At 52.9% G+C, this 24,304-nt stretch overlaps 1 protein-coding gene across 3 annotated transcripts in view; it reads left to right on the top strand.

Annotated features, from left to right (window-relative positions):
• KHDRBS3 (KH RNA binding domain containing, signal transduction associated 3) overlaps positions 1-24,304 on the top strand; it is an 84,583-nt gene that overhangs the window by 43,486 nt on the left and 16,793 nt on the right. For all 3 annotated transcript variants that reach the window (XM_054708451.1, XM_054708453.1, XM_054708452.1), the window contains 4 exons: positions 5,508-5,624; positions 9,314-9,460; positions 11,620-11,759; positions 15,735-15,930. In XM_054708451.1, the coding sequence (XP_054564426.1) occupies positions 5,508-5,624; positions 9,314-9,460; positions 11,620-11,759; positions 15,735-15,930 (600 nt within the window). The remainder of the gene's footprint in view (positions 1-5,507; positions 5,625-9,313; positions 9,461-11,619; positions 11,760-15,734; positions 15,931-24,304) is intronic.

The following is a 24,304-nucleotide window of genomic DNA, read 5'->3' as shown; positions in this document are numbered from 1 at the left end:
GTGCCGCTCTGCCAGGTGTTGGGGCCGTGGCTCCGGAACAATGGTGGGGCCCCTGGCTCGAGTCGCTGTGTGGGCGGCCCTGCCCTGTGCTGGGCTGGGGCGCCCTGGCAGGACCCCGTGCTTGGCCCGCGGTGGCAGAGGCTGCGAGCTCAGTTCCAGGGCGGAGTGAGAGGTCAGCCGGGCAGCCCTCCATCAGACTAATCAGCCTTCCGGGGAGCAGCCAATTAGGGGACACATTTGAATGGAGACGGTGACATGTTCCGGAGGCCTCGTTGTTTATGAAATGACAGCGTCACTAATTGTTCCCCCAGGAGCAGGGTCAGGTCACAAATACGGTTTAGATCCATCACGGCGGGTTCAGGACACCAGCCTCACCAACAAAGGACCTGGTAATTGGCCGGTACACAGCGTGCAGTGAAACTCAGCTTTCTTACTGTATGCTGATTCACCGTCTTCATAACCATTGGAAAAACTTTTTATTTGCAACTCTAACACCTATAATGTAGTATATATTTGTAATAGAATAATTAGCACCTGAAGAAAAGTCAGTGGTCGTGGGTATGGGAACATTTTCACCTGTACACATCGATGCACACGATGAAATCCTACCTTATAAAAGCCTAATATGCTAAGTGTCCGACCATTCGTTTGACCATTTGACCAGTCGCTATGATGCACACTGACCACCAGGGGGCAGATGCTTTGACCAGTAGCTTAGCTTGCTGCTGGGGTCCAGCCAATTGGGCAGGACTGGGCGAGACTGGCTGGGCACGCCCTGAAGCACTCCCGCAGTCCCTCCCCGGCCCCGATGGTGCACCGGTGGGGTCCCTTCGCCTGGCCTGCCCCCTCTCGCAATCTGGGACTCCTCAGGGGATGTTGGAGAGCCGGTTTCAGCCCGATCCCCGCAGGCCAGGCTGAGGGAACCCACCAGTGCACGAACCTGGCCTCTAGTCATTAATGAAAACGAAAGTTAGTATTAAACTGGCTCAGTTGGTTGGGTGACGTCCCATGCACCCAAAGGCTGCCAGTGGGATTCCCGCTCAGGGCACAGGCCCGGGTTGCAGGCTCAGTCCCCCGGTAGGGGACGTGCAGGAGGCAGCCGATCAATGTTTTGCTCTCACGTGGATGTTTCTTCCTCTCTCTCTCTCCTTCTCCCTTCCTCTCTCTCTGAAGATCAATGTTTTAAAATCTTTTAAAAAGGTAGTAAGTTCTTACCGTCTGATTGCACATCCAGTGACCAAATACAACAACAACCCTGCCTGAAGAGGAACCTTGACTAGTGTCTGATCAAGGCAGGTGAGGAGCACTTCCTGCCGTCGGTGGGGACCACCAGGCCAGCCGGCTTTTGGGGAGCAGAGCAGGGAGCCTGTGTCTGGCCTCGCTGTGGGTAAACGGGGTTATCCCAGGTCTCACCTCAGAAGAGGAGTCCTTCGGAGGAAGCCATGGGCAGGTCTGAGGACTGCGTCAACATCCCTGTTGCTCAGGGCTCAGGGCTCGGCACTTGATCTTTCCTTCTTTGTTTTGAATATATTTTTATTGATTTCAGAGAGGAAGGGAGAGGGAGGAAGAGACAGAAACATCAATGAGAGAGAATCATGGATCATCGGCTGCCTCCTGCATGCCCCACACTGGGGATGGAGCCTGCAACCCGGGTATGTGCTCTGACCGAGAATCCAACTGTGACCTCCTGGTTCATAGGTGGCCGCTCAACCACTGAGCCACGCTGGCCGGGCGGGTGGGTGATTTTTATTCACGTTGGTGTTTAATTCACACGACGGGCACCCACAGGAGGTAGTGCGACCCCTGTGTGGTGGAGGAGGAGGAGAGAGCTTCTAGAAAGTTAACCTGCTGAGGAGATGGAGCTAATACACAGTCCGTGGTGGAGCCAAGACGGGCACAGCAGGGCTTCTGATGGTCACGGTGCTGCTTCATGTACTTTCTGTGAACAGAGACTCAGAGGAGCTAAGCAGAGAGAGGGACTCCTTCAGGGACATGGAACCGTGTCCAGGGCTTCTCCTTCTTCTATGGATCCCTGTGTTGTTATGTCCCATCAAGTGACTTTGAAAAGTCGTATCACTCCGTGGACTTCCGTCTTCTCAGAGTCAAAGGAGATGGTTGGGTCTCCTCCTCGCTGTTAATGGGGGATGTGTGACGGTTAACGCAATGTGAATATGGCTGCTTGGCCGCGCCAGTTTAATTTTACACCAGCCTGGAAACCCGCTAACATGGCTCTGAATGGGTTAAGAAGGCACCGATCCGTGACGATAAGAAGGTGCGTGTGAGACCACACCAATAGGCAAAGGCCGCCAGGAAGGCTCCGGCGGCGGCGAGGGGGGTGGTGACGATGGTGATGCAGGGAGACCGCCCAGAGCCCCGAGCCTGTGGGGCGAGAACGTCCACCAGACACAGCTGGTCAGTGTGGGGAGACCTCGCGGAGACCCGGAGCTGGAGACGCAGTGCCTGTGGAGGGGGCTTGCGGGGTGGAACGGAGAAGACGTGGGGGGAGGTGGTATGAGAAGAAGTGCGGTTTCCGGAGGCTCTTGGTGCTGATGGCCCGGCGTCTGCCCGTCTTGACCCAGCACCAGGCGCAAGACTTCCCGAAGAGGCCAAACCAGAGGAGACCCAGAGCGATGCCACTGAGGACCAGAGCGGGGTGCCACGCTGAAGATAGGGGTTACGCCACGCATAAATAAAGGGGTGTCTGTGCTCACTGATGGGTTCTTGGAATCCTGGCAACCAAGGTGATACCTCCTCTTAGGAGACCGGGAATTGAACCGTGACCACCTGGTTCATAGGTCAATGATCAATCACTGAGCAACCTCAGCCAGGCTGGTGGGTGATTTTTATTCATTCCTCTTCAGGCCGATGCCTGGCCCGGAAGGAAAGAAGTGTTGATACCGAAATAGGAGTAGGCTTTTAAAAACATTATTATTATTATTATTATTATTATTATTATTATTATTATTGATTTCAGAGAGAAGAGGGAGAGAGAGAGACACATCGATGATGAGAGAGAATCATGGATCAGCTGCCTCCTGCATGCCCCACATTGGGGATTGAGCCTGCAACCGGGCATGTGCCCTGACTGGGAATCAAACTGTGACCTCCTGGTTCCTAGGCTGACGCTCAACCACCAAGCCACGCCGGCCGGGCTGGAGTAGGTTCTGATGGAAACCTGGGCGGCCACAGCACAGCATTGTCAGGTGCCATGAGAGGAAGCTTCGGGCAGCATTTCAGAGCCGCGGGCTGCATGCTGAGGACGGGGCAGAGGAGGGCCGCTCTGCCGAGGGCTGCCCGTGCTGAGAAAGAGGCCAGGTCACACACTCGGACGGGCGAGGGCCATGGCCATTCAGATTCTCCGAAAGACAGGAACCTCGTTTGCTTCCATAGACATTTTTTAAAGGACACGAAGAGAACACACATAGAAAATGCTGTCAGTAGTTTAACATCTGATTGTGGAAATGAAGGAATAATAGATGTGGCAGCTTAGTGTAATGAAGTCTCCCCAAAACTAGAGAGAGAGAAGATGAAAGAGGGGAAAAAGAGGAAACTTAGAGATCCAACCCAGGGCTCCGGAATCCAAATAATAGAAATTCCAAGAAGGTAAAAGCCGAGGAAATCGGGCACGAGGAGCAGGTAGGGGTGTCCGGCTCGAGAGACTGATCCCCCCAACCTTGTAGTTTTGTCTGATATTTTCAACTCTGTGTTACTGATACAGTTTAAAAAGTGATTTACATAACATTTAAAAATAAAAAGTTGCATGTAAAGGTTAAAAATAGATACTTGAGTCTTGTTGAAGACCAATAAAATGAAAAGTGAGCAAGGAAAAAGTACTTTGATTTTCCTTAAAGTGGGCATTTCAGGAAAATGACTTCAATTATCATAGCAAGGCAAATGGAGGACAATTTTCTCTTAAAAACAGCAGCGGTGCGGCCGGGGCACGGCCCCGGGACGGTGGCCGACATCAGAGTGGTGAAGGCATGAGATTGTCACCAACCAGCGTGCCTCAGGGGACAGACAGGTGCTCTCTGGGTAGTAAAGAAGGCTGCCTTTCTGTGCGGGAGTGAGAAGTATTCATGGTTTACCTTCATTATAGTGAGGCTTCAACATTGTGTGACATTCCTAATGATAATTCTTTCACTCAAGACATACTTATTGTCTATTTTGCGCCAAACATTGTTCTAAATAATCTATAATAATAAAAGTGTAATATGGTAATTAGACCGGACGACCTTCCGGACAACCTTCCGGACAAAGCTGTGGTGGCGGGGGCTGAGGCAGAGGCAGCCGCTGCGGCTGTGGGGGCCGAGCTCCTTGCATGAATTTCGTGCACCGGGCCTCTAGTCTATTTATATGGACCAGCTGAGTCCTCAGGACAGTCCCGTTGAACAGCAGGTGTGCAGAGGTGAGGAAGCCGAGGTGTGCAGAGGTGAGGAAGCCGAGGTGTGCAGAGGTTGGGTAACTGGCCCAGGGTTCCTCAGCTGCCAAATGGCAAAGCCGGGTTTTGAAACCCGGGTAGCCTCGCCTCAGAGTCCAGGGCCTTCAGTAACTCACTTCTCTGCTTGTTAAATAAACAACCGTAAGCATCCAGCCTGCATAAGTTGTCCACATCCCCATAGCTCAATGGTTCTCAACCTTCCTAATGCCGCGACCCTTTAATACAGTTCCTCATGTTGTGGTGACCCGCAACCATAAAATTATTTTCGTTGCTACTTCATAACTGTAATTTTGCTACTGATATGAATGGTAATGTAAATATCTGTGTTTTCCGATGGTCTTAGGTGACCCCTGTGAAAGGGGTCGCAACCCACAGGTTGAGAACCGCTAGCAGGGTCGCCTAAGACCATCGGAAAACACAGGTATTTACATTACGATTCATAACAGCAGCAAAATTACAGTTATGAAGTAGCAACGAAAATAATTTTATGGTTGCGGGTCACCACAACATGAGGAACTGTATTAAAGGGTCGCAGCATTAGGAAGGTTGAGAACCACTGCCATAGCTAGTTGTCGAAGAGATCGGTGGATCTATGGCAAAGCTTCTGTCAGCCACCACATGTTGAAGTCAGCCTCCATTGGTTGACTGGCCAAGGCTGAGTGCTGGCCAGGTCGAAGAGCCCAGATGCTATGACCAGTCGAGGGACATTGCAGGACATGTAGCATGTAGCGGCATTTTCCCTCACCTGTGTCCTAACCCCGGCGCTGTCCATGGTGGGTGTTGCACGTGTGTGCCTGTTGTCAAGGAAATTAACTGCATTTACAGGTTGTGAAACACAGCCATCACGGGCATGATTGGTATAGAGAAACGTACCAATGGTTATTTTATTTTACCGTGTTTAGCCCTGTTACCTGTGGTGTGTGGAACCAGTGTGATTCACGTAGCGGGGACTGACCTGTTTGTGATTAATCAATGATGTGGAGCATACCGCCGTGTTTCCTAGCATTCGAGAGTGAGACGTTACCTTCAGGTACGGGCGCTACAAGTGTGGTTTCTGTGTTTTTCCTAGTTCAACTTCGTGGGGAAGCTTCTGGGCCCACGTGGCAATTCTCTGAAGCGTTTACAAGAAGAGACCTTGACCAAGATGTCCATCCTTGGCAAAGGCTCCATGAGGGACAAGGCAAAGGTAAGGCTCCTTATAGACGTGTGGCTGCTTGTAATGCACCTTTAGATCATCCATTGTATTCCTACATCTATATATGTAAAAGCCTAAGCGATTGAACCACCGAATGACTGAACGACCGAACAACTGGTGGCTATGACACACACTGACCACCAGGGGACAGACTCAATGCAGGAGCTGCCCCCTGGTGGTCAGTGCACTCCCACAGCAGGAGCACCGCTCAGCTGATGGACGGGCGCCAGACGCATGGCTCACAGCTGGCTGCTGCAGCCCCCAGAGACCCCAGCGGAGCGGCAGTGAGCCTACTGAGCGGTGGCAGGTGCAGTGGGGCCGGGATGAGCAGGAGCGGCAGGCAGGAGTGGCAGGTGGCGTTGGACTGCTGGTTTCAGCCCGATCCCTGCAGGCCAGGCTGAGGGACCCCACCGGTGCATGAATCCATGCACCAGGCCTCTAGTATTATATAAAAGCCAACTGGACTCTCAAATGGAGTTACAGGAAAATGTTATCGAGGGCGATGTTTACGAGACTGGAAAATTGAGTTACACCGGCCAGTTCAGTGTCTTAAACTAGCATTTGTGACCTTTATATTTGCTTATAAAATAATCTTGTAGTACCTACGTTTTTTAAAATATATTTTTATTAATTTCAGAGGAAGGGAGAGATAGAGACATCAATGATGAGAAAGAGTCATCGATGGGCTGCCTCCTGCACGCCCCACACTGGGGATCGAGCCCACAACCCGGGCATGAGCTTTGACAGGGAATCGAACCGTGACCTCCTGGTTCATAGGTCGAGGCTCAGCCACTGAGCCCCGCCGGCCGGGCCCTTATGGTTTTGATTCTAGAAACGGTATGTCACCTTGCAGAAAGCACAGGGACACTGACATTGTCACGAAGAGCAATGAGTTGTCTGTCCTCTCACCGTTGCTGTTTGCCCTTCAGACACGCTCCTCGGGGTCTTGTCCTTGGCCTGTGTCCCATATCATGGACTTTATAAAGTAGATACCTTTATTTTCACTTTTTGCCCTTCCTTTGGCACCCTATGCATTTTGCCAAGTTAATACTATTGACTTAAAAAGTTTTAATAATTGCTTGCACACAGTTATTCTACTTGGATGTATTCATGTGAACTGCCTCCTTTTTTATTTTTAGAATTTCAAGATTGGTTGATTTCTTTCATTGCATTTATTGGAGTGACGTTGGTCAATAAAATTATTTAGCTTTCAGGGGTCCAGTTCTACAACACGTCATCGGTGTGTTGTGTTGTGTGTTCGCCACCCCAAGTCAAGTCTCCTTCCATCCCATTTGCCTGTACCCTCTCCCACCTCCCCCCTTCCCTCCGGTAATCACCGCACTGTTGTCTGTGTCTGAGAGATTTTTTGTCTTTTGCTTTTTGTTTTGCTTAATCCCTTCATTCTTTTCACCCAGCCCTGTACCCCCCGACCCCCTGACAGCAGTGTGTCTGCTCTCTGTATCCATGAGTCTGTTTCTATTCTGTTGGTCAGTTCGTTTTGCTCATCAGATTCCACATGTAAGTGAGGTCACGTGGTACTTGTCTTTCTCTGACTGGCTTATTTCCCTCAGCACCACACTCTCCAGGCCCACCCATGCTGTTGCAAAAGGTAAGATGTCCTCCTCCTCATGGCCCAATGGCATTCCACTGTGTGAGTGTACCACAGCTCTTGTATCCACTCACCTGCTGATGGGCACTGCCAGTCTTTGGATATTGTCAATAACATTGCAGGGAACATCGGGGTGCATATACCCTCTTGAATTGTTGTTTCGGGTCTCTTTGGGTAAGTCCCCAGAACCGCTGGGACAAAAGGCCGTTCCCTCCTTAACCTTTGAGGAGACTCCGTACTGCGTCCCGCAGCGGCGGCACCAGTCGGCATCCCAGCAGCGGTGCACCGAGCTCCTTCCTCCGCACCCTCGCGGCGCTTTGCTGGTTGATTTATTGATGGGAGCCATTCTGACAGGCGGCATGCTTCCCTTTTTAATAAGCAAAAATTACTGTTATTTTTACTAATCTCTTTCTGAAACACACAAGTTCTGAAAAGAACGTTCACGTTTCCAGTGTGCTGCCACGTACGTTGTTCTCCCCCATCACTCTGTCGCTCTGTCACTGCTTAAAGGCTGACGTTACTAAGAACCAAATCTGTGTTGAGTGATCACTTACCGTGAAGGGTGGAACAATGGCCGTGTCAGACAAGGAAGTCACTTAGACCGAGTCCAGCCTCCTCGCCCGAGAGTCCGTCTAAATAGCAGCTTTCGTATGAAAATAGCCACCATTAGTTTATTGAACAGTCACTGTGGCTCAGACACGCTGTGACAGTTCGCGTGCCTTCCTCCATGTTATCCTTGGACACAGGATGGGAGATAAACAACATTTTGCTTTCAAATGTAAGGAAAGTGCGATTCAGAGCATCCGAGTGTATGGCCTGCTTGCTCAGGGAGGGTCAGTCTCTCACTTGATGAAAACATGGCTATGCATCAGACGCCCATGGGACGCTGCTTAACAGTAGAGATCCCCCCAGGTCCCAACCTGTTTAGGGTGGAGCCTCACTGTGAATTTCCAGTCGGTGTGTGAAATAATTCTCAGTCACGGCCAGGTTCGTGTAAGGACTCACTAAGCATTCCTGTCTTGACTGATGCTTTGTTTCCCAGACTCATCTGTCCTGGTGGCAGGAGAGGTCGCCTGTTTGATTCCCGGCCCAGGTTGTGGGCTTGATCCCCAGTAGGGGGGACATGCAGGAGGCAGCCAGTGATGCGTTACTCTCACATCGATGTTTCTCTCTCTCTCCCCCTCTCCCTTCCTCCTTCTCTAAAATCAATAAAAAAAAAATCTTAAGAAAAAAATACAGAGATGATGTAGCGAAATCACTGGTCCCTTAATGATCTGTTTTCCCTCCTAATTTCCCCCTAAATTTCATTGTGCAAACAACAACCAATCAATTAGACAATATGCATCACGATTACGTACAGTCAGCTAATAAAGCCCGCCGATTATCTTATCGTGTTCACCGTTGTGTCCTCAGGGAGGGTGTAGTGCCTGGCATGTGGAAATGCTTTTTGAGTGACACCTGCATCAGCCAATGGACATAGACATGAATAGACAATTAGTCACTCACCCAGTCAGTATCTGTTGAGCATCTGCTCTGTGCCAAGCACTTTTCTGAACAAGAAGGCTGCAGCACCGAGAGGGGCCATCGCGGTCTGTGCTCCATGCGGTCACCTGCAGTGAGAGAAGTCAGGACAGGGGCGAGCGGCAGACAGGGCGCGCAGGTATTTTGGAGATTGCTCAGGACGTGATCAGGGCACCGCGGGCGCACAGCGTGACCAGTGCAGAGGCGAGCTGGGCTGCGGAGCCAGTTGGAGAACCACAGAGGCGGTCTGTGCGGAGCCTGGAGGGGCCCAAGGAGGCAGGGAGCCCAGCGTGGGGCAGAGGGCAGGGGCGGGGCTCCCAGGCCCCCAGACAGGAGCAGAGACTGAGCGCCAGCTGGATGCCTTCGCGTTTTCCTAAAAGCCTGGGCTCGGAACGGCAGGACCCGTTTATACTTTAAACTCTTCCTTAGGTGGCGTTTGCTCGGGGTGGATCCTCTGTGACAGCCGCGTGCGAGGAGCTCGGGGCAGATTTTCTCGTCTCCCTCTTTCCTCCTGACGACACAGCCTCTGCCGCGCCTTGTGTTTCCGCAGGAAGAAGAGCTGAGGAAAAGTGGGGAGGCCAAGTACTTCCACCTCAACGACGACCTCCACGTCCTCATCGAGGTGTTCGCCCCGCCCGCCGAAGCCTACGCCCGCATGGGCCACGCCTTGGAGGAGATCAAGAAGTTCCTCATTCCCGTTAGTGCAGTTCCAGTTCTTCCTTCACGTGTGTTTTTTTTTAATAATATACACTGAGTGGCCAGATTATGATGATCTCTGAACGCATAATAATCTGGCCACTCTGTGTGTGTGTGTGTGTGTGTGTGTGTGTGTGTGTGTGTGTGTGTGTATTAGAGGCCCGGTGCATGAATTCGTGCATGGGTGGGGTCCGGCCAGCCTGGCCAGGGGGAGGGGACATGGGCGATTGGCCAGCTTGCCTGCTGGTTGAACTCCTAGTCGAGGGGACAATTTGGCTATACACTGAGTGGCCAGATTATTATGCGTTCAGAGATCATCCTAATCTGGCCACTCAGTGTATATTTTTATTGATTTCAAAGAGGAATGGAGAGGGAGAGAGAGAAACTTCCATGATGAGAGAAAGTCATCGATCACATCACCTGCCTCCTGCACACCCCACACGGGGGATCCACTAGGCAACCCGGCATGTGCCCTGACCTGGAATCGAACCGTGACCTCCTGGTTCCTAGGTCGATGCTCAACCTCTGAGCCACGCCGGCCGGCCGGGCATTCCCTTACTCAGATCCTTGGTGACTTAGCAGCCATTGGTGCTGGCAGGGCCCTCTGTCTACCCCAGAGCCTCGCCTGCGTCATGGCAAGGAGACCTCACCCTGTCCCCACGAATGACTGGTCATCATTCCCCCTTTCCTTGTGAGGCCACCGATCTTCAGAGATGAGGCCAGGCTGCTGAGGTCACACGAGTAAGGAAGGCGAAGAGCACAGTCCCTGGTCCCAGGGTTTTGTGAGCCTGGAACTGCCCTGGGAGTGCGATGCTCTCGGACCCAGACCCCAGTGCCCTCCGTGTGCGGGCATAGGGCCTGCGTCCACTTTCCCCGGGGACCTGTTTTTAGCCCGGACGATTCTGTGTCACCCCGCCTCACACTTGCAAGCATTTAGCATTCATGCGGCACGTTTTATTTAGCATGTGCTTTACAAATAGCTTATTAATCCTCACGCGTTGTTAGTCACATGGTAGGAAACGTATTTATAGGTTGGTTGTGAGAGGTCGCGCTACTGATGGATCCCAGTGAGCCTCCTGGGGTCCCAGGACCGCAAACACGTGAGAGAAAGCGTCTGTGTGCACAGTGACCCCTGGGCCCGGCCCCTCAGCTCATCTGCCGCTCGCAGCGAGCTCAACACGCCGGTCCATTGTCTTAAAACACGCTGCCCTCCCCCCGTCGGGAACACCGGTGCCCCCTCTCCGGCAGTTAGCTGACCCTCACCCTTGGGTGATGCTTGTAGAAACCCCTCTTCCTCCTCCAGCTGAGTTAGGTGCCGCTCCTGTCCGTCACACACGTCGGAGCTTCCCTTTCACTGTGAGCTAAGTCACTCTCTTCTCTGCTCGGTACACGTTGTTCTTGCCGGGGGTTGACAGCGGGGAGTTAGGAAAGGGGGGGCGTCAGGGGTGACTCCCAGAGTCCTCGGGTGGCGTGTGGACAGGAACATAAGCCACGCAGGAGCTGTTTTTCCAGTACAAGATGTGCTCACTACCCAAGTGGAAATGGACAAAGAGCCTGCAGGTCCCGCCGGCCCCTGGCTGCTGCCTGCTCCCCGGCGGGCGCGTCGCAGGTGCTCGGCGGCGGCCGGCGGAACGGGGCTGTGGGTGGCCTTGCCCATGGGTCTGTCACGTGCGGTTTTAATTTCATTATAAATGTCCCACCTGGAATCCATGCCTGAGGGGGAAGAGTTATGGCTGATGGCGGAAAATTTTACCTTGGGGAACAACACTGTGCTTTTTCGCTTTTTAAAATTTATTGATACATTTTTATTTTAACAAACTCAAATCTTGTTTTATGAAGTCTCCTATTTTCCCAACCCCTTTTTATCTGTTAAAAAAATTGTTTGCTGTCCGGCCAGTGTGGCTCAGTGGTTGAGCTTCCACCTCTGAACTAGAAGGTCAAGGTTCGATTCCCGGTCAGGGCACACGCCCGGGTTGCGGGCTCGATCCCCAGTGTGGGGCGTGCAGGGGGCAGCTGATCCACGATTCTCTCTCATCACTGATGTTGCTGTCTCTCCCCTCCCCTCCCCTCTGACATCAATAAAAACATCTTTCCAAACCCGTGTGCGTGGTGTCCTGACTGCTCCCCCTCTTCCCGTGGTGACGCTGCGTGTCTCCCCAGGACTACAACGACGAGATCCGCCAGGCGCAGCTGCAGGAGCTCACCTACCTGAACGGCGGCTCCGACAGTGCGGACGCCCCCGCGGCCCGAGGGAAATCCGCCTCGCGCACCCGAGGCGCCCCGACCCCCACGATAGCCAGGTAGGCCGTCGCCATCGCTCGCGGGCTTGCGTTTTCTGTCGTCAGAACACGGTGCGTGCAGCCGTCCCGGTGTCCGTTCCTCAGAGTCGGGCAGCTCTCCCGGCCGGTCAGTGTCCTGTCATCGCGGCCGCCGTCCTTCCGGGCCTGGTCGTACCAGTCTTCCAGCTGGAACTCACCGTCGTAAAGGTCTTTTAAGATGAAACTGGATTCATTTTTTAAATGTCCCCTTCCAGTCCAGACCGGACTGATTCCTTCTCTGATCACTCGAAAGGCCCCCGCCCTCAGCGTTGAATGTTTCACACCGATGCTGGGTCAGTCCCTCGCCATTGGACCTTAAAGGACCTCCACGCCTCCCTCGGCTCCTCTGTCATCAGTGCCGCTGGTGAGAGGGAGAAGACGGTGCCGGGAGCCCCGTGGGAAGTGATAAAGATCTTCCTGCTTTTGTTTTGGAATAAAGAAACAAAGGGGAAAGGTGCTGACCGCCCCAACGGGAGACAGTGGCAGCCTCGGAGGGAGGAGTCAGCTCTCTGGGGGCAGGTGCGGCGCCTGGGGAAGGAGGGGGACCGTTCCCTGTGCTTCCGAAGAGCTTGGCTTCCTCACTCGCTGTCTCTGTTGTCCGCAGTGTCGCTCATCACCCTGTGCACCGTGTTGGAGACAGAGCAAATTGCCTTGGAGCTCTCTCTCTCTCTCTCTTTTAAATATATTTTTATTGGTTTCTGAGGAAGGGAGAGGGGGAGAGAGAGAGAAACATTAGTGATGAGAGAATCATTGATTGGCTGCCTCCTGCACGCCCCCTACTGGGGGATCGAGCCCACAACCCGGGCAGGTGCCCTGGACCGGAATCGAACCCGGGACTCTTTAGTCTGCAGGCCGGCGCGCTATCCCCTGAGCCACACCGGCTAGGACACCTTGGCTCTCTTTCATACTCGGCACAGTGTAACCAGTTGCTGAGTCATTTTTTAAAAAATTACAAGATTGGACGGATCACGATAAAGACGTGAGATAGCCAGCAGGTTTCACAACCGGTCCGTCACCTCCAGATCCACACCAGCTCCAGCAGCAGCACTTGAGAGGTGGTTGGAAAGAGTCCCCCCCAAACTCCCCCAGCCCCCCGGGTCTGCTGGTGAGTCTCTGCCCGGAGACGAGGTCCCGGGGATGAGGATGCAGGTGAACCCTGAGGAGCCTGCCCTGGAGCCCCACTGATCGCCACAGGTGCTGGGGGGGGAGCTGCCAGCCTACACGTCCCCCACTGGGGATCAAGCCCACAACCCGGGCACGTGCCCTGGACCGGAATCGAACCCGGGACCCTTCAGTCCGCAGGCCGACGCTCATCCCACTGAGCCACACCGGCCAGGGCCAAGGCCGCCTGTTTGGAAGTCTCCGTCCTCATCGGCCCTGACAGTGCTGCACGTGCCGCTGAGGGCGGGAGCCGCGGCCGCGCTCGCCTTCCCCGTGTCTGGCCCTCCTTCCCCTGTCCGCCTCCGGCAGGGAGAGTCTCGGAACGATTACGCTGTGCTCTCAGAAGAACACTCCCGGGAGGAGGAGAAGCTGTCCAATGCAGGACGGATTCCGCGGGAGTAAAGGGCCCTCAGGCCATTCCTGCAGCAGGCGTGGGCCTCGCACGGACCCCTGGGACGTGGATCTCACGGGGACACAGCGATGCCAGGCGCAGGCCTGGGGCCCGATCCCGCAGACACCTGCTCCGGTCCCCGGAGGCCTCCCTTCCTGCGGCCCAGGCCGCACCCGGGAGCCGTGGTCACCGGTTCACATGCTGGCGCTGCCTGCGCGTCCCGGCTGCCGCCCCCAAATCTGTAGCTTTACCCTCTTTTCCTGCTTCTCGTAAAATTTAGGAATAAAAGCCAAACAGTGCAGGATGTTCACTCCCACTCTGCCACACTATTGCTGCTGCTAAGGGTACACAGTGGGTACCAGCGCACTGTTGCTACATCTGTGAAGTGAGGACGGGGTGGAGGGGTACCTTCCCCAGCTCCCTCCGCCTCCTCCTCCAGGAAGCGGCAGACAGAAGGCATCGGGACAGAGCCACGGGGGAGTCTCCGTGATCGTCACCGCTCACCGGTGCCTGCTCCAGGCACTGTGTGTACCCTGTGGGTGGACCTCGCATCCGTCCTGCGAGAGCTCATGTTGTGAAACCCACTTTACAGATGGGAAAACCAAGGCGAAGCAGTGACGTGACGGAGTAGATCTGGGCATGTTGGAACCCAAAGCATGTGCTTTTTCATCACATCTCAAAACCTGTTATTAATTGACAAGCTAATTCATTTCTGATTAATCAATACTTATTGTCATCAGCCGCTTCAAGCCGTTCCTTCAAAAATAGCTGTTCCTTACAAAAACCTCTCTGGGTTATTTTTATATTTGAGGTTCAAAGCTAGAAACCCTGGTCACTTTGCTGAAAATATATAAACAGAAGGAACCATTACAACCACATCCATCCACCCGCTTATGAAGCCTTCTACTCAGTGTTACCTTTCTGCTCTTCCGTGTCCTAGTTGAGAACAGCGCTGCGCCTGCTTCTATCCATTTGAATAAACGTTTCAAGTAAAAGAAAAACCCACCTGAGTACTTTGCAGGATGACAGGGTTTTTGTGGTAGCGTGTCACTCGGCATCACGCCTTCCTCTCCCCAAGGTATCACTTAAAGCAGTGCTCCTAACTGCTCGACTCCATTCCCATGGACGTTCCCTTGAAAAGGAGTCTTCAACGCACCTTTTACAGAGAAGTGTCTGGAGCTACACCTATCACACGACCTGTCTGAAGCTCTGTAGCAGGCACCTCAGTGTGACTCCGTCCGCCCCATAGGCCCCTGATCTAACAATGTCCATGATGATGGGGAGGAATTGTGAACCTCTCGAATATGTAAATGCATGTCTTTCAACTTGATGAAAGACATGCATTTATATATTCAAAAGACATAGCGACTGTTTTGTGGCCCACATAGCAGGATGGCCATGGAGGGGCATTCGATAAGGAAGCAGGAAACTTCCTTGGCTGGAATATACACAGATGAGCTGAAATATCACCGGTGGGTTAGACGCACTGTAGGTGGAAACTGCGTTTTTCTTCTAATCACGTTGAAGATTTTTCTAGACGTGCACCAGAGGTAAAGGAGGAACGCAGCACGCTAGAAATTACAGCGTCTTTCATTGTGGACCAGCGTGATGGGCGTTTGTGAAAATTGTTCCTCTGTCTTTGCTCCTTTGTCAGTGACCCCTTGACTCACTGTGGATCCATTTCTGGGCCCTCTGCTTCCGCCCATCGATCTGTGTGTCTAGTCCTGTCTTCAGGCCTCGCTCTCTGGATTGCGGTAGCTTTTAAGTGAGTCCTGCAGTCAGGCCTTATGAGTCGTCCAACATTTTCCTTCTTCAGCAGTGTATTGTCTCTTCTGTTTTTTTTTTTTTATTTTAAACTTTCCTGGTGTACTTTAGAATATGTGGGTCCATCTCCAGAATAGCTTGCTGGGATTTGGATGGGGGGTGCATTGAGTCCATACATCAAGTCGGGAAGAATTGGCAACGTAGCACTATGGACTCGTAAGACCATGAGCTTGGACTATCTCTCCTTTCATTTCTCTTATCAGAGTTTTGTATTTTTTTTTTTTTACATGGTTTCTGTACATACTTTCTTAGCCGTGTGCCATAACATTTCATTTCACTTCTTTTGTTGCCGCAGTAAATGCTGTTGTGTGTGTTTTTTTTAAAAAAATACCCGATTTATTGATGAGGGCAGTTTTGGGTTCTCGGCGAAATCGAGAGTCTCTGGTGTTCCCTTGGCCGGTGCGGCGTGCGCTGCCCGGAAGGCTTCTTTCTGGTGGACGCCCCTTCTTCTCCCGCTTTACTTGCTACTTCGCATATCGCTCCTTTCTTTCACGGCCTGTGCACTCCTCTGCGGTATCAGCGGGACGGCGGGACGGTGGAGAGCATGACAGACACTGCTAACCTGTCCCTCTTGCTTGCAGGGGAAGGGGAGGCGCCACCGCCCGGCCCGTTGGCGTTGTGGCCCCCCGAGGGGCGTCGGCGTCCAGGGGAGTCCTTTCCACCCGAGGGCTTGTGAGTCGGGGACGAGGCCTTCTCACCCCCAGAGCAAGAGGAGTCCCCCCAACGGGGTACAGACCTCCACCGCCACCCCCAACGCAGGACACGTACGGCGACTACGTAAGTGACACATCGCACAGCAGCTCTGATGGGCTGATTGGCCCGATGCACGTGTACCAGCCGGATACCCCCTCCCCTGCGCGCCTCCCTGCCTGTTCCCCGGGGTGTGTGAGCAGGGGTTATTGAGTGCCCAATGAGTGCCTGGTGCTAGAGGCACAGAAACTCAAAGAGAAGGAGCCTCGCTCACCCACTAGCTGAAGTCCGAGCTGTCGACGATGACTTTGGGTGGTGGGTTTGGAGTCCAAGACTAGGCTCCAGAAGCGCGTCGCCACGCTGTTATAGGGTGCTCCCGTAACACCCCTCACATTCCGCCTCAGGGCCCCTCCTCGTAATCCAGTCGTTTAAAAATAGCTGCCTGCACGCGCCAGGCTGTCTTTACACTGAAGCGTCTCCTCTTACCTCTGCTGCGAGTATGGATTCTTAGCCGACAATCTTCTCAGGGAAGAAAACAGAAATTCACCGTTTTTTAAATTCACGCAAATCCATTTTTCTCGTTCCCCATTCAGTAATTCTTTGATAGGGTTCACAGACTTGCTGAACAGACGAGGAAGAAAATAGAACCCTGAAAACCGCCTGGGGGGCGGGGGGAGGAATTCTTTCACAAGAATACAGACCCCTCGGATCCTCGTTTCCGTAAAGGGAGGGCAGTAGTAGTGGACAGTTTCACATCAGCAATCGGGAGTATTAAAGGAAGAGTGTGTGACTGTCCTCCAAGAGGGCGGCAGTGACAGGGCTGAAATGCAAGACCCAATTGGTATTCATGCTTTGCTCTTCATTTTCTTTTAATTGAATGCATTGGGGTGGCATTGGTTAATAAAACTATATAGGTTTCAGGTGTACAGTTCTGCAATACACCACCTGTATATTGTGTTGTGTGTTCACCACCCCAAGTCGTGTCTCCTTCCATCCGTTTATCCCCCCTTTACCCTTCTGCCTCCTCTCCCCTCCCTTTCCCTCTGGGAATGACCATTCTGCTGTCCGTGTCTCTGAGTCCTTTTCCTTAAGCCCTTCACCTTTTCCACCCGGCGCTGCAACCCCGCTCCCCTCCGCCAGTCTGTTCTCTCTCCAGGAGTCTGTTTCTATCTTGTCTCTCAGTCTATTTTGTTCATTATATTTCACAAAGGAGTGAAATCGTGTGGTATTTGTCTGTCTTTGACCGGCGTACTTCACTTAACATACTACTCTCCAGGTCCATCCTTGTTGTCACAAAGGGTAAATTTCCTTCTTCTTTTTTTGCGGCCGAGTAGTACTTCATTGTGTGAATGTACCACAATTTTTTTACCCACTCCTCTGCTGATGGGCACTTGGGCTGCTTCCAAATCTTGGCTATTGTAAATAACGCTTCAGTGAACATAGAACATAAAGGGAGCCCTAACCGGTTTGGCTCAGTGGATAGAGTGTCTGCCTGCGGACTGAAGGGTCCCAGGTTCGATTCCAGTCAAGGGCATGTACCTTGGTTGCGGGCACATCCCCTTTAGGGGGTGTGCAAGAGGCATCCGATCAATGATTCTCTCTCGTTGATGTTTCTAACTCTCTATCCCTCTTCCTTCCTCTCTGTAAAAATCAATAAAATATATATAATAAAAAAAGGAGAGATTGACAAGGACACAGTCATAGTAGGGGGATTTAACACCATGACATCAATGGATAGGTCTTCCAAACAGAAAATCAACAAGGAAACAGTGGCCTTAAATGACACACTAGCTCAGGGGGATTTAATTGACATCTTCAGAACATTCCACCCCACAGCAGCAGAATAGACGCTCTTTTCAAGTGCACATGGAGCATTTTCCAGGAGAGCCCACGTTAGGACACGGAACAGGTCTCAGTAAACGTAAGAGGATTGAAATCATATCAAGCATCTCCTCTGACCATAATGCTATGAAATTCTAAATCAATCACAAGGAGGAAACTGAAAAAAACACAGAAAGACGTGAATGCTAAATAACATGTTATAAACAATGACTGGGGTCACAGTGAGAGCAAGGAAGATCCAAAGATACCTTGACAGTGAAAATGAGGCCAAACCAGCCCAAACGCTATGGGACACAGTGAGAGGGTCCTGAGAGGGAAATTCAGAGCAGCAGAGGCCTACCTCAAGACACAGGCAGAATCTCAAATCACCTGGCTTTACACTTGAAAGAGAACAACAAACAAAGCCAAAGGTGAGAAGGAAGGAAATAATAAAGTTCAGAGCAGAAACAAGCGAAAGAGTCTAAAAAAACATGCAAAAAAAACACTGAAACCAGTTCTTTAGAAAAATAAAAGCAGAAATGAGCGTGGAGAAGTAACAACTGACGTCAAAGGAAGACGAAGGGTTATGCGAAAATGCTGGAAACGCTGTTTGCCCACGGGCTTCCGGACCTTGGCTCACGCTGCTTTCTCTGCACCGACGCCTCCTGCGTGTCATGTCCACGTCGGTGAGCTTTCACTAGGACGTTCGGAGTAGCTGACCCCCCACATCCCCACGGTCATTCCATGGCTCCCTCCGCCCTGGACTGTGACCTCTGGGAGGACAGGCATGGATGGCTTTTTATTTTTTGAAGGGGCACCTGGAAGGAAGGAAGGAAGGAAGGAAGGAAGGAAGGAAGGAAGGAAGGAAGGAAGGAAGGAAGGATGGATGGTTGGATGGCTGGCTGGCTTTTACCTCTTCCTACTCAGCAGCAAGTGCGAACTGGGAGCTCAGTGGATTACAGTCCACAGATAACCTCCTGTCCGCAGATCCACCCGCCCGCCGGCCCCTGGAAGGGCGTGGCCTCTGTCTCCTCACTTGTATTCCTCACGGTTGGCCTGGCTCCTGTTTAGTCCCGTTCTCACCAAACTCGCAATAGTCACCACGCCTCCAGCTCTTCCACCCGCAGCACCGTGCTGAGAGGCAGGCGTGGGCGTCCTCTCAGGGGGGCTGGTGTCTGCCCTTTTAATGTTCTCTCTCCGGTTGGATTAATGAAGATGTGGCTGGGGAGGACGAGTCCCACCCGTTCACCGAATCCAGGTTAAAACATCAGAGACCGTTCGGAGTGGAAGCGGAAGGCTGCCCCTGTGTCTCGCGTGGCTCCGGGAAGCTGTGAAAGGTGACACCTGTCCGAAGGAGGGCGCTGCGTGCTGCCACACGCGGCCCCTGCTCGGTGACGTGGCAGGACAGGGACCCCCGTCCCCTCCTCTGGCATAAGAATAAACTCTTCGGAAATTTCAACGACGGAGCATCAGGGAAGGTCTTTAGGGAAAACCACATACACAGTGTATGTGCACTTTGGATGATTATAACATCAGTGTTTATTAACACAGTTTATTATCACAATTTAAAATAATCTTCAGATGGGAACAATGTTTTTATCAACGCCTGTCTTCAAACTGCTGACCGCCTGGCCCAGGCCCTGCTGACCCCGCGAAGCCGTGGAATCGCAAACATCGAGAACCCGCTGGTTCGGTTGCACCTCAATTCGTCGACTGTTGCCCGTTTTGTACCATAACTTTATCTTTTCTGTGTCCCCATAGAAAAGAGTTCTCTGGTACACTAGGATAAATTTTCCTTGTTCCAAACTTAGTCTGGCTTCACCCATTATTTCAAATCAGTTAAACCTGAAAAGGAGTGAAAATTGAGTGTTAAAGTGTGTGTGTGTATATGTGTGTGTGTGTGTGTATTAAATGTACATGCAGTTCTTTCTAAATATATATATTTATTATTGATTTCAGAGAGGAAGGGAGAGAGGGACAGAAGCATCAATGATGAGAGAGAATCACTGATTGGCTGCCTCATGCACGCCCCCTCCTGGGGATGGAGCCCGGAACCCGGGCATGTGCCCTGACCGGGAATGGAACTGGGACCTCCTGGTTCACAGGTTGGCGCTCAGCCACTGAGCCACGCCAGCCGGCACATGCAATTCTTTAACCTGGATTCTGTGGGGAGATTCTGTGACGTGATGCTCCCCATTCTTTGGAGAGCTCCCCTGAAGTTTTGATTACCTGACTCGTTTGGGGATTGAGCGCTGACGAGGCTGTGGCGAGGGCAGAACCTCCCCGTGCAGTGACTGCTGGCTTCGTTTTCTGACAGTTCACCCATCTCTCAGCTGCTTCAATTACCTTGTTTTCCATGGTGACAAATTAAAACAGAGTACAGATTGTGAAAAGGTTATTTATGAAAATGCATTTTTAGATGTGAATTGAAAAGCCTAGGGACACCTTTTTATTTCTGACAAAAAGATGAAGGTTCTGTAATTTTTTTTTTTTTTTTATAATATCCATTTTACCAGAAGCAAGAATCAGAGTCGTAGGCAATTTACTCGAAATGTCTGTCAGGAGCTTCACAAGTCGATGTCTTCTCTAAATGCTTGAAAGATTGACCTATTTTAGAAACCCAAGACTTGAGGAAATCATTTCAGATTTAAATTTATGAATATGGAGGAGTTTATTTTTTTCCCTTCTGACTTTAAACAAAACAACCCCAAAAAGTGGCTTAGGAAGGAAGGGCGGGCTGTGCGATCGGTGTCACCGAGACAGGGAGACTCTGCCTTCCTGGTCAGCTGGTCCCGCCCCAGGGGGCCCCGTGGCCGTGGCTGCGCTTGAGCTGCTGTGATGGGTGTGGAACGCCCCCCAGGGGAAGCGGAGAGCCCCTGGGTTTTCCTTCCCCAAGAACCCGACTCTTCGTTTTACCGTCCTCGGGAGCATTTGGTCAGCATCATAGAACGCCGTCCTTGCCTCCAAGTGGGTCCCGTCGAGGAAGCGAGGCAGCCGCGTCCTGTCCTGGAACCGTCCGTGGCCTCCTGCGTCTCGTGGGCGGTGCTTCTCTATGGTCCGACTCCGTGTGTGTGTGTCCGGGGCAGGTGCTGACCTTGCAGCCGAGGGATCACGCCTTTCTGTCTTCTTGTCCCCATTACAGTCACATGATGGATGACAGCGGTCATGCCTCTGTGTCCACAGCGTCCAGCATGTGCAATAAGGAATCGATGTGTGATGTCTTGATGCAGAGACAAAGCACAGTGACTACTCGGTATCAGCACCCGCAGTTGGCTTGCGTCCAGAACATTGAGGGAGGGCAGAGTGGGAGGACTGAGCCCTGGGTGGGATGGGGACCGACCTCCTAGAGGCGATGACGTGGAAGCCAGGCGGGAGCCGGACTGGCGGCTCGGGCAGGCGGGGCGCCGGCTTTCCGGGAGGACGCCGCTGGGATGGACGGCGTGGGCGCGTGGAGGGTGTCGGCGGTGCCGGGGCCACCAGGGAGCTTCGCCGGGCGCCTCGTAGGTGCGCGCATCTCCATCCTCCCGCTCCGATCGCTCACTTTGCCGGCGGTGGCACGGCGTGAGGCACAGAGCAGGGCGGGGCCTTGGCACACGCTGAGGGGCAGAGGCGGCGGTCAGGGCGGGTGACGCGGACGCCAGGCCAGCTGGCCACCCAGGTCCGCCGCGAAGGGGCCGCGTCCTGGAGTCCCTCACAGCGCAGGCTGGCCCTCGGTGGTTGGGACAAGCGGTGTATCAGGACATTCGAGGCACAGGCAGGAGCCAGACGGACCACGTCACGCCGTGCTGTGCCTGGCACTGCTGCGCGGCCTCCAGAGGGGTTTCGCCGCCCTCCGCCTCCGTTTCTATCTCAGTGGGAATGCTGGTGCTTCCCGCACGCGGTGGTTAGGAAGCTTAGCTAGGCCGGCGTGTGGGGAGTATGGGAAACAGCGCCTGGCTCAGAAAGAGAGATATATATTTTTGTTGTTGGCTCAGAAGTCGAATTCCTCAGTTCACTAGGTAGCTCTGTCGTTCAGGGCAAACTCTGCTCCCTGTGCCTCAGATGCTAAGGGATGAGAAGCGTGATATCGAGTACTGTGGTGTGCAAACTGCGGCTTGCGAGCCACATGCGGCTCTTTGGCCCCTTGAGTGTGGCTCTTCCACAAAATACCACGGCCTGGGCGAGTCTATTTTGAAGAAGTGGCGTTAGAAGAAGTTTAAGTTTAAAAATTTGGCTCTCAAAAGAAATTTCAATCGTTGTCCTGTTGATATTTGGCTCTGTGGACTAATGAGTTTGCCGACCACGGATCTAGTACTGGCCACACGCACCAGGAGGACGGAAGTGAACAAGACGTCTCCAGTGGTAGCTGCAGTGGGGGTGGGTCAGTAGGCGTCCTCACCTGTCGCGGTGGGAGTGTAGGCTGGTGCAGCCTCGTTGGAGAAATGGTTGGCACCACCTGCTGCCCCCAGCAGGCGCCCGGAAGGTCGAAAGCGCAAACCCGGACAATACAGAAACCCCAGCACAGAGGCTCCCGTGGCCTCCTGTTCACTTGAAGTTCAAAGGCCCCAGGTGATCTGTGTCCCCGCCCACCCCCCTTCTCCCTCTGGCTCACTCCACTTTGACCTCTCCGCCTCAGGGCGTTTGTGCTTGCTGTCCTTCTGCCTGGAATACTCCCTCCCCCTAAAATAATCCGCACAACCCGCCCCTCAGCTCTTCCCATTCCTTCGCCGTCTCTCTCCCGGCCGCCCTGGCTGTGCCACGGAGCGTGGTTATATCTGCGATGCTTGGTTTGCCCGCCCGCCCCCACTGGAATGTCAGCCGCGAGGACGCTGTGTGTGTCTCGTCTGCGGTACGCCACCCCCGTGTCCAGCACGGTGTCTGCCACACCGTGGGCGCCCAGCAGCGCCTAGTCCCGGGGAACGCTCACACCGACCCCGACACCTGCAGCGCGGTGCGCGTGCTGCGGGCCCTGCGCCCCGTCCCCGTCTCCGTGGGAGTGCTGGTTCCGTTCCGTCGTCTTCAGTTTCTGCTGACGCTCTTCCTTCTCCCGCTGTGGGATTCCTGGGCTCGCCTCTTTGTTCTTTTATTTTCCTGAATTGCATTTTCGAACACCTAGTCCCATCCACACACATCTGTGCGAGATGGGAGCCGGGAGAGGAGAAGGTGTTCTGTGAAGAATGGACGTCAGCGCTTCTGACAGCCGCGCTCTGCGGGGGCCGGGTCTCGGCTGATCCGGCCGGTGTTTCTTTGTCCGAGAGGCGCGGTCGTTAACGCTGCCATCCGTGGTTGTGGAAGCGCAGGCGCCGCCGTTCAGGCAGGCGTAGGCTGTGTCGCCTCCCGCGAAGACAAATGCCTGCATGGCTCGGTGGGTCTCTGGCCTGACGGCCTGAGCATGTGGAAGGAAACGGACCTTCAGATAAAACGAAACGGCCTTTCCTGGCAGGAACTGTGCCGCCGGCTCCCACATGCATTTGGGTGGGTTGTTTTTTTGTTCTGTTTTGCTTACTTTGACCTGGAGTCTGAGCATGGGCATCAGGCCCCGAAGGTGTTGAGTCTCCAGTACAAATAACATACTTCTCACGCCCATGCGATTTGTCAGATGGTGTTTTATTTACATGATGATGGGAAACATTCTTACTTAGAATGATTAGTAATGTTGTGATTTTTGTCTTTACTTATGAAATAACGTGGTTACATGATGTGATGTGTTCATGGTCATGGGTGACACTCGGCGAGGACATTATGACTCAAAGCCCCAGGAAGAACGAATTTCTCCAAGCCTAAGGAGCTCATCCGTTTGTTTTATAAACTCAAAGCAGCCGTTGTGAAACCAGCTCTCAGTCAGCTGTGAACGCTGCGTTATCCATGAAAACTTGGCACATTTTGCAGTGACCAGGCATCACCCTAATTAAGGTGAGGTTTTCGTAGGGTAATTGTCTTTTTTAAAAGGACTCGGAGCTGAACCCTTATTTTTCAAAAAACCGTCTTTTGTCGATTCTCCTGCCTGTTTGAAATGGTTTTCCCCGGCTGAACGGCTACGCTCGCTTTTACCCGTGACAGAAATAGAATGAAATGTCACGCTGTTTCCTTTATCCTGGAAAAGCTCTTCTTTTCAGAGCCCGACCCGCCTGCTGTCCGGCGTGTGTGGGTCGGCGTGTGTGGGTCGGCGTGTGTGGGTCGGCGTGTGTGGGTCGGCGTGTGTGGGTCGGGAATGGCGGGTGGTGGAACAGGCGTCCCTTGCGGACGCCCCGGCACCGACCCCATGCCCGGGTCCCCTGTCGGAGAAATAGCATTTAGACACCTTTTTCATCCAAGGTAACAGCCCAGAGGTGTAGCCTGATGAAAAAAATGAGCAAGTCTTTGTTAACGAGGCCGGGACGTCTATCAGTCCACTTTTCTTTCTTGTCCGCGTTCGTCCACTGTTTTTAATGATGTTGCTCTGATGTTCAGAAATAGAACCCAGCGTCTTAAAGGGAAGTTTCCTGCTGGGCCAGGGAACGTGAGGGTGGCGGGCAGTGCGTGGCCGAGGAGTTCGGGGAAGGGCTCATCGGAACGGGCACTCTTACCAAACACTGCCGTTCATGGCACAGCGTCCCCTTGATTTGCATTCATTCGAAGAAGCTGTTGCTCTTTCCTGCCACTTGTTTCTTAATTTGTTCGT

The sequence above is a fragment of the Eptesicus fuscus genome, chromosome 19 (genome assembly GCF_027574615.1).
Source record: "Eptesicus fuscus isolate TK198812 chromosome 19, DD_ASM_mEF_20220401, whole genome shotgun sequence".
NCBI lineage: Eukaryota > Metazoa > Chordata > Mammalia > Chiroptera > Vespertilionidae > Eptesicus > Eptesicus fuscus.
Note: the sequence above shows the minus strand (reverse complement) of the source record. Positions and strands in the feature narration are given on the sequence as shown.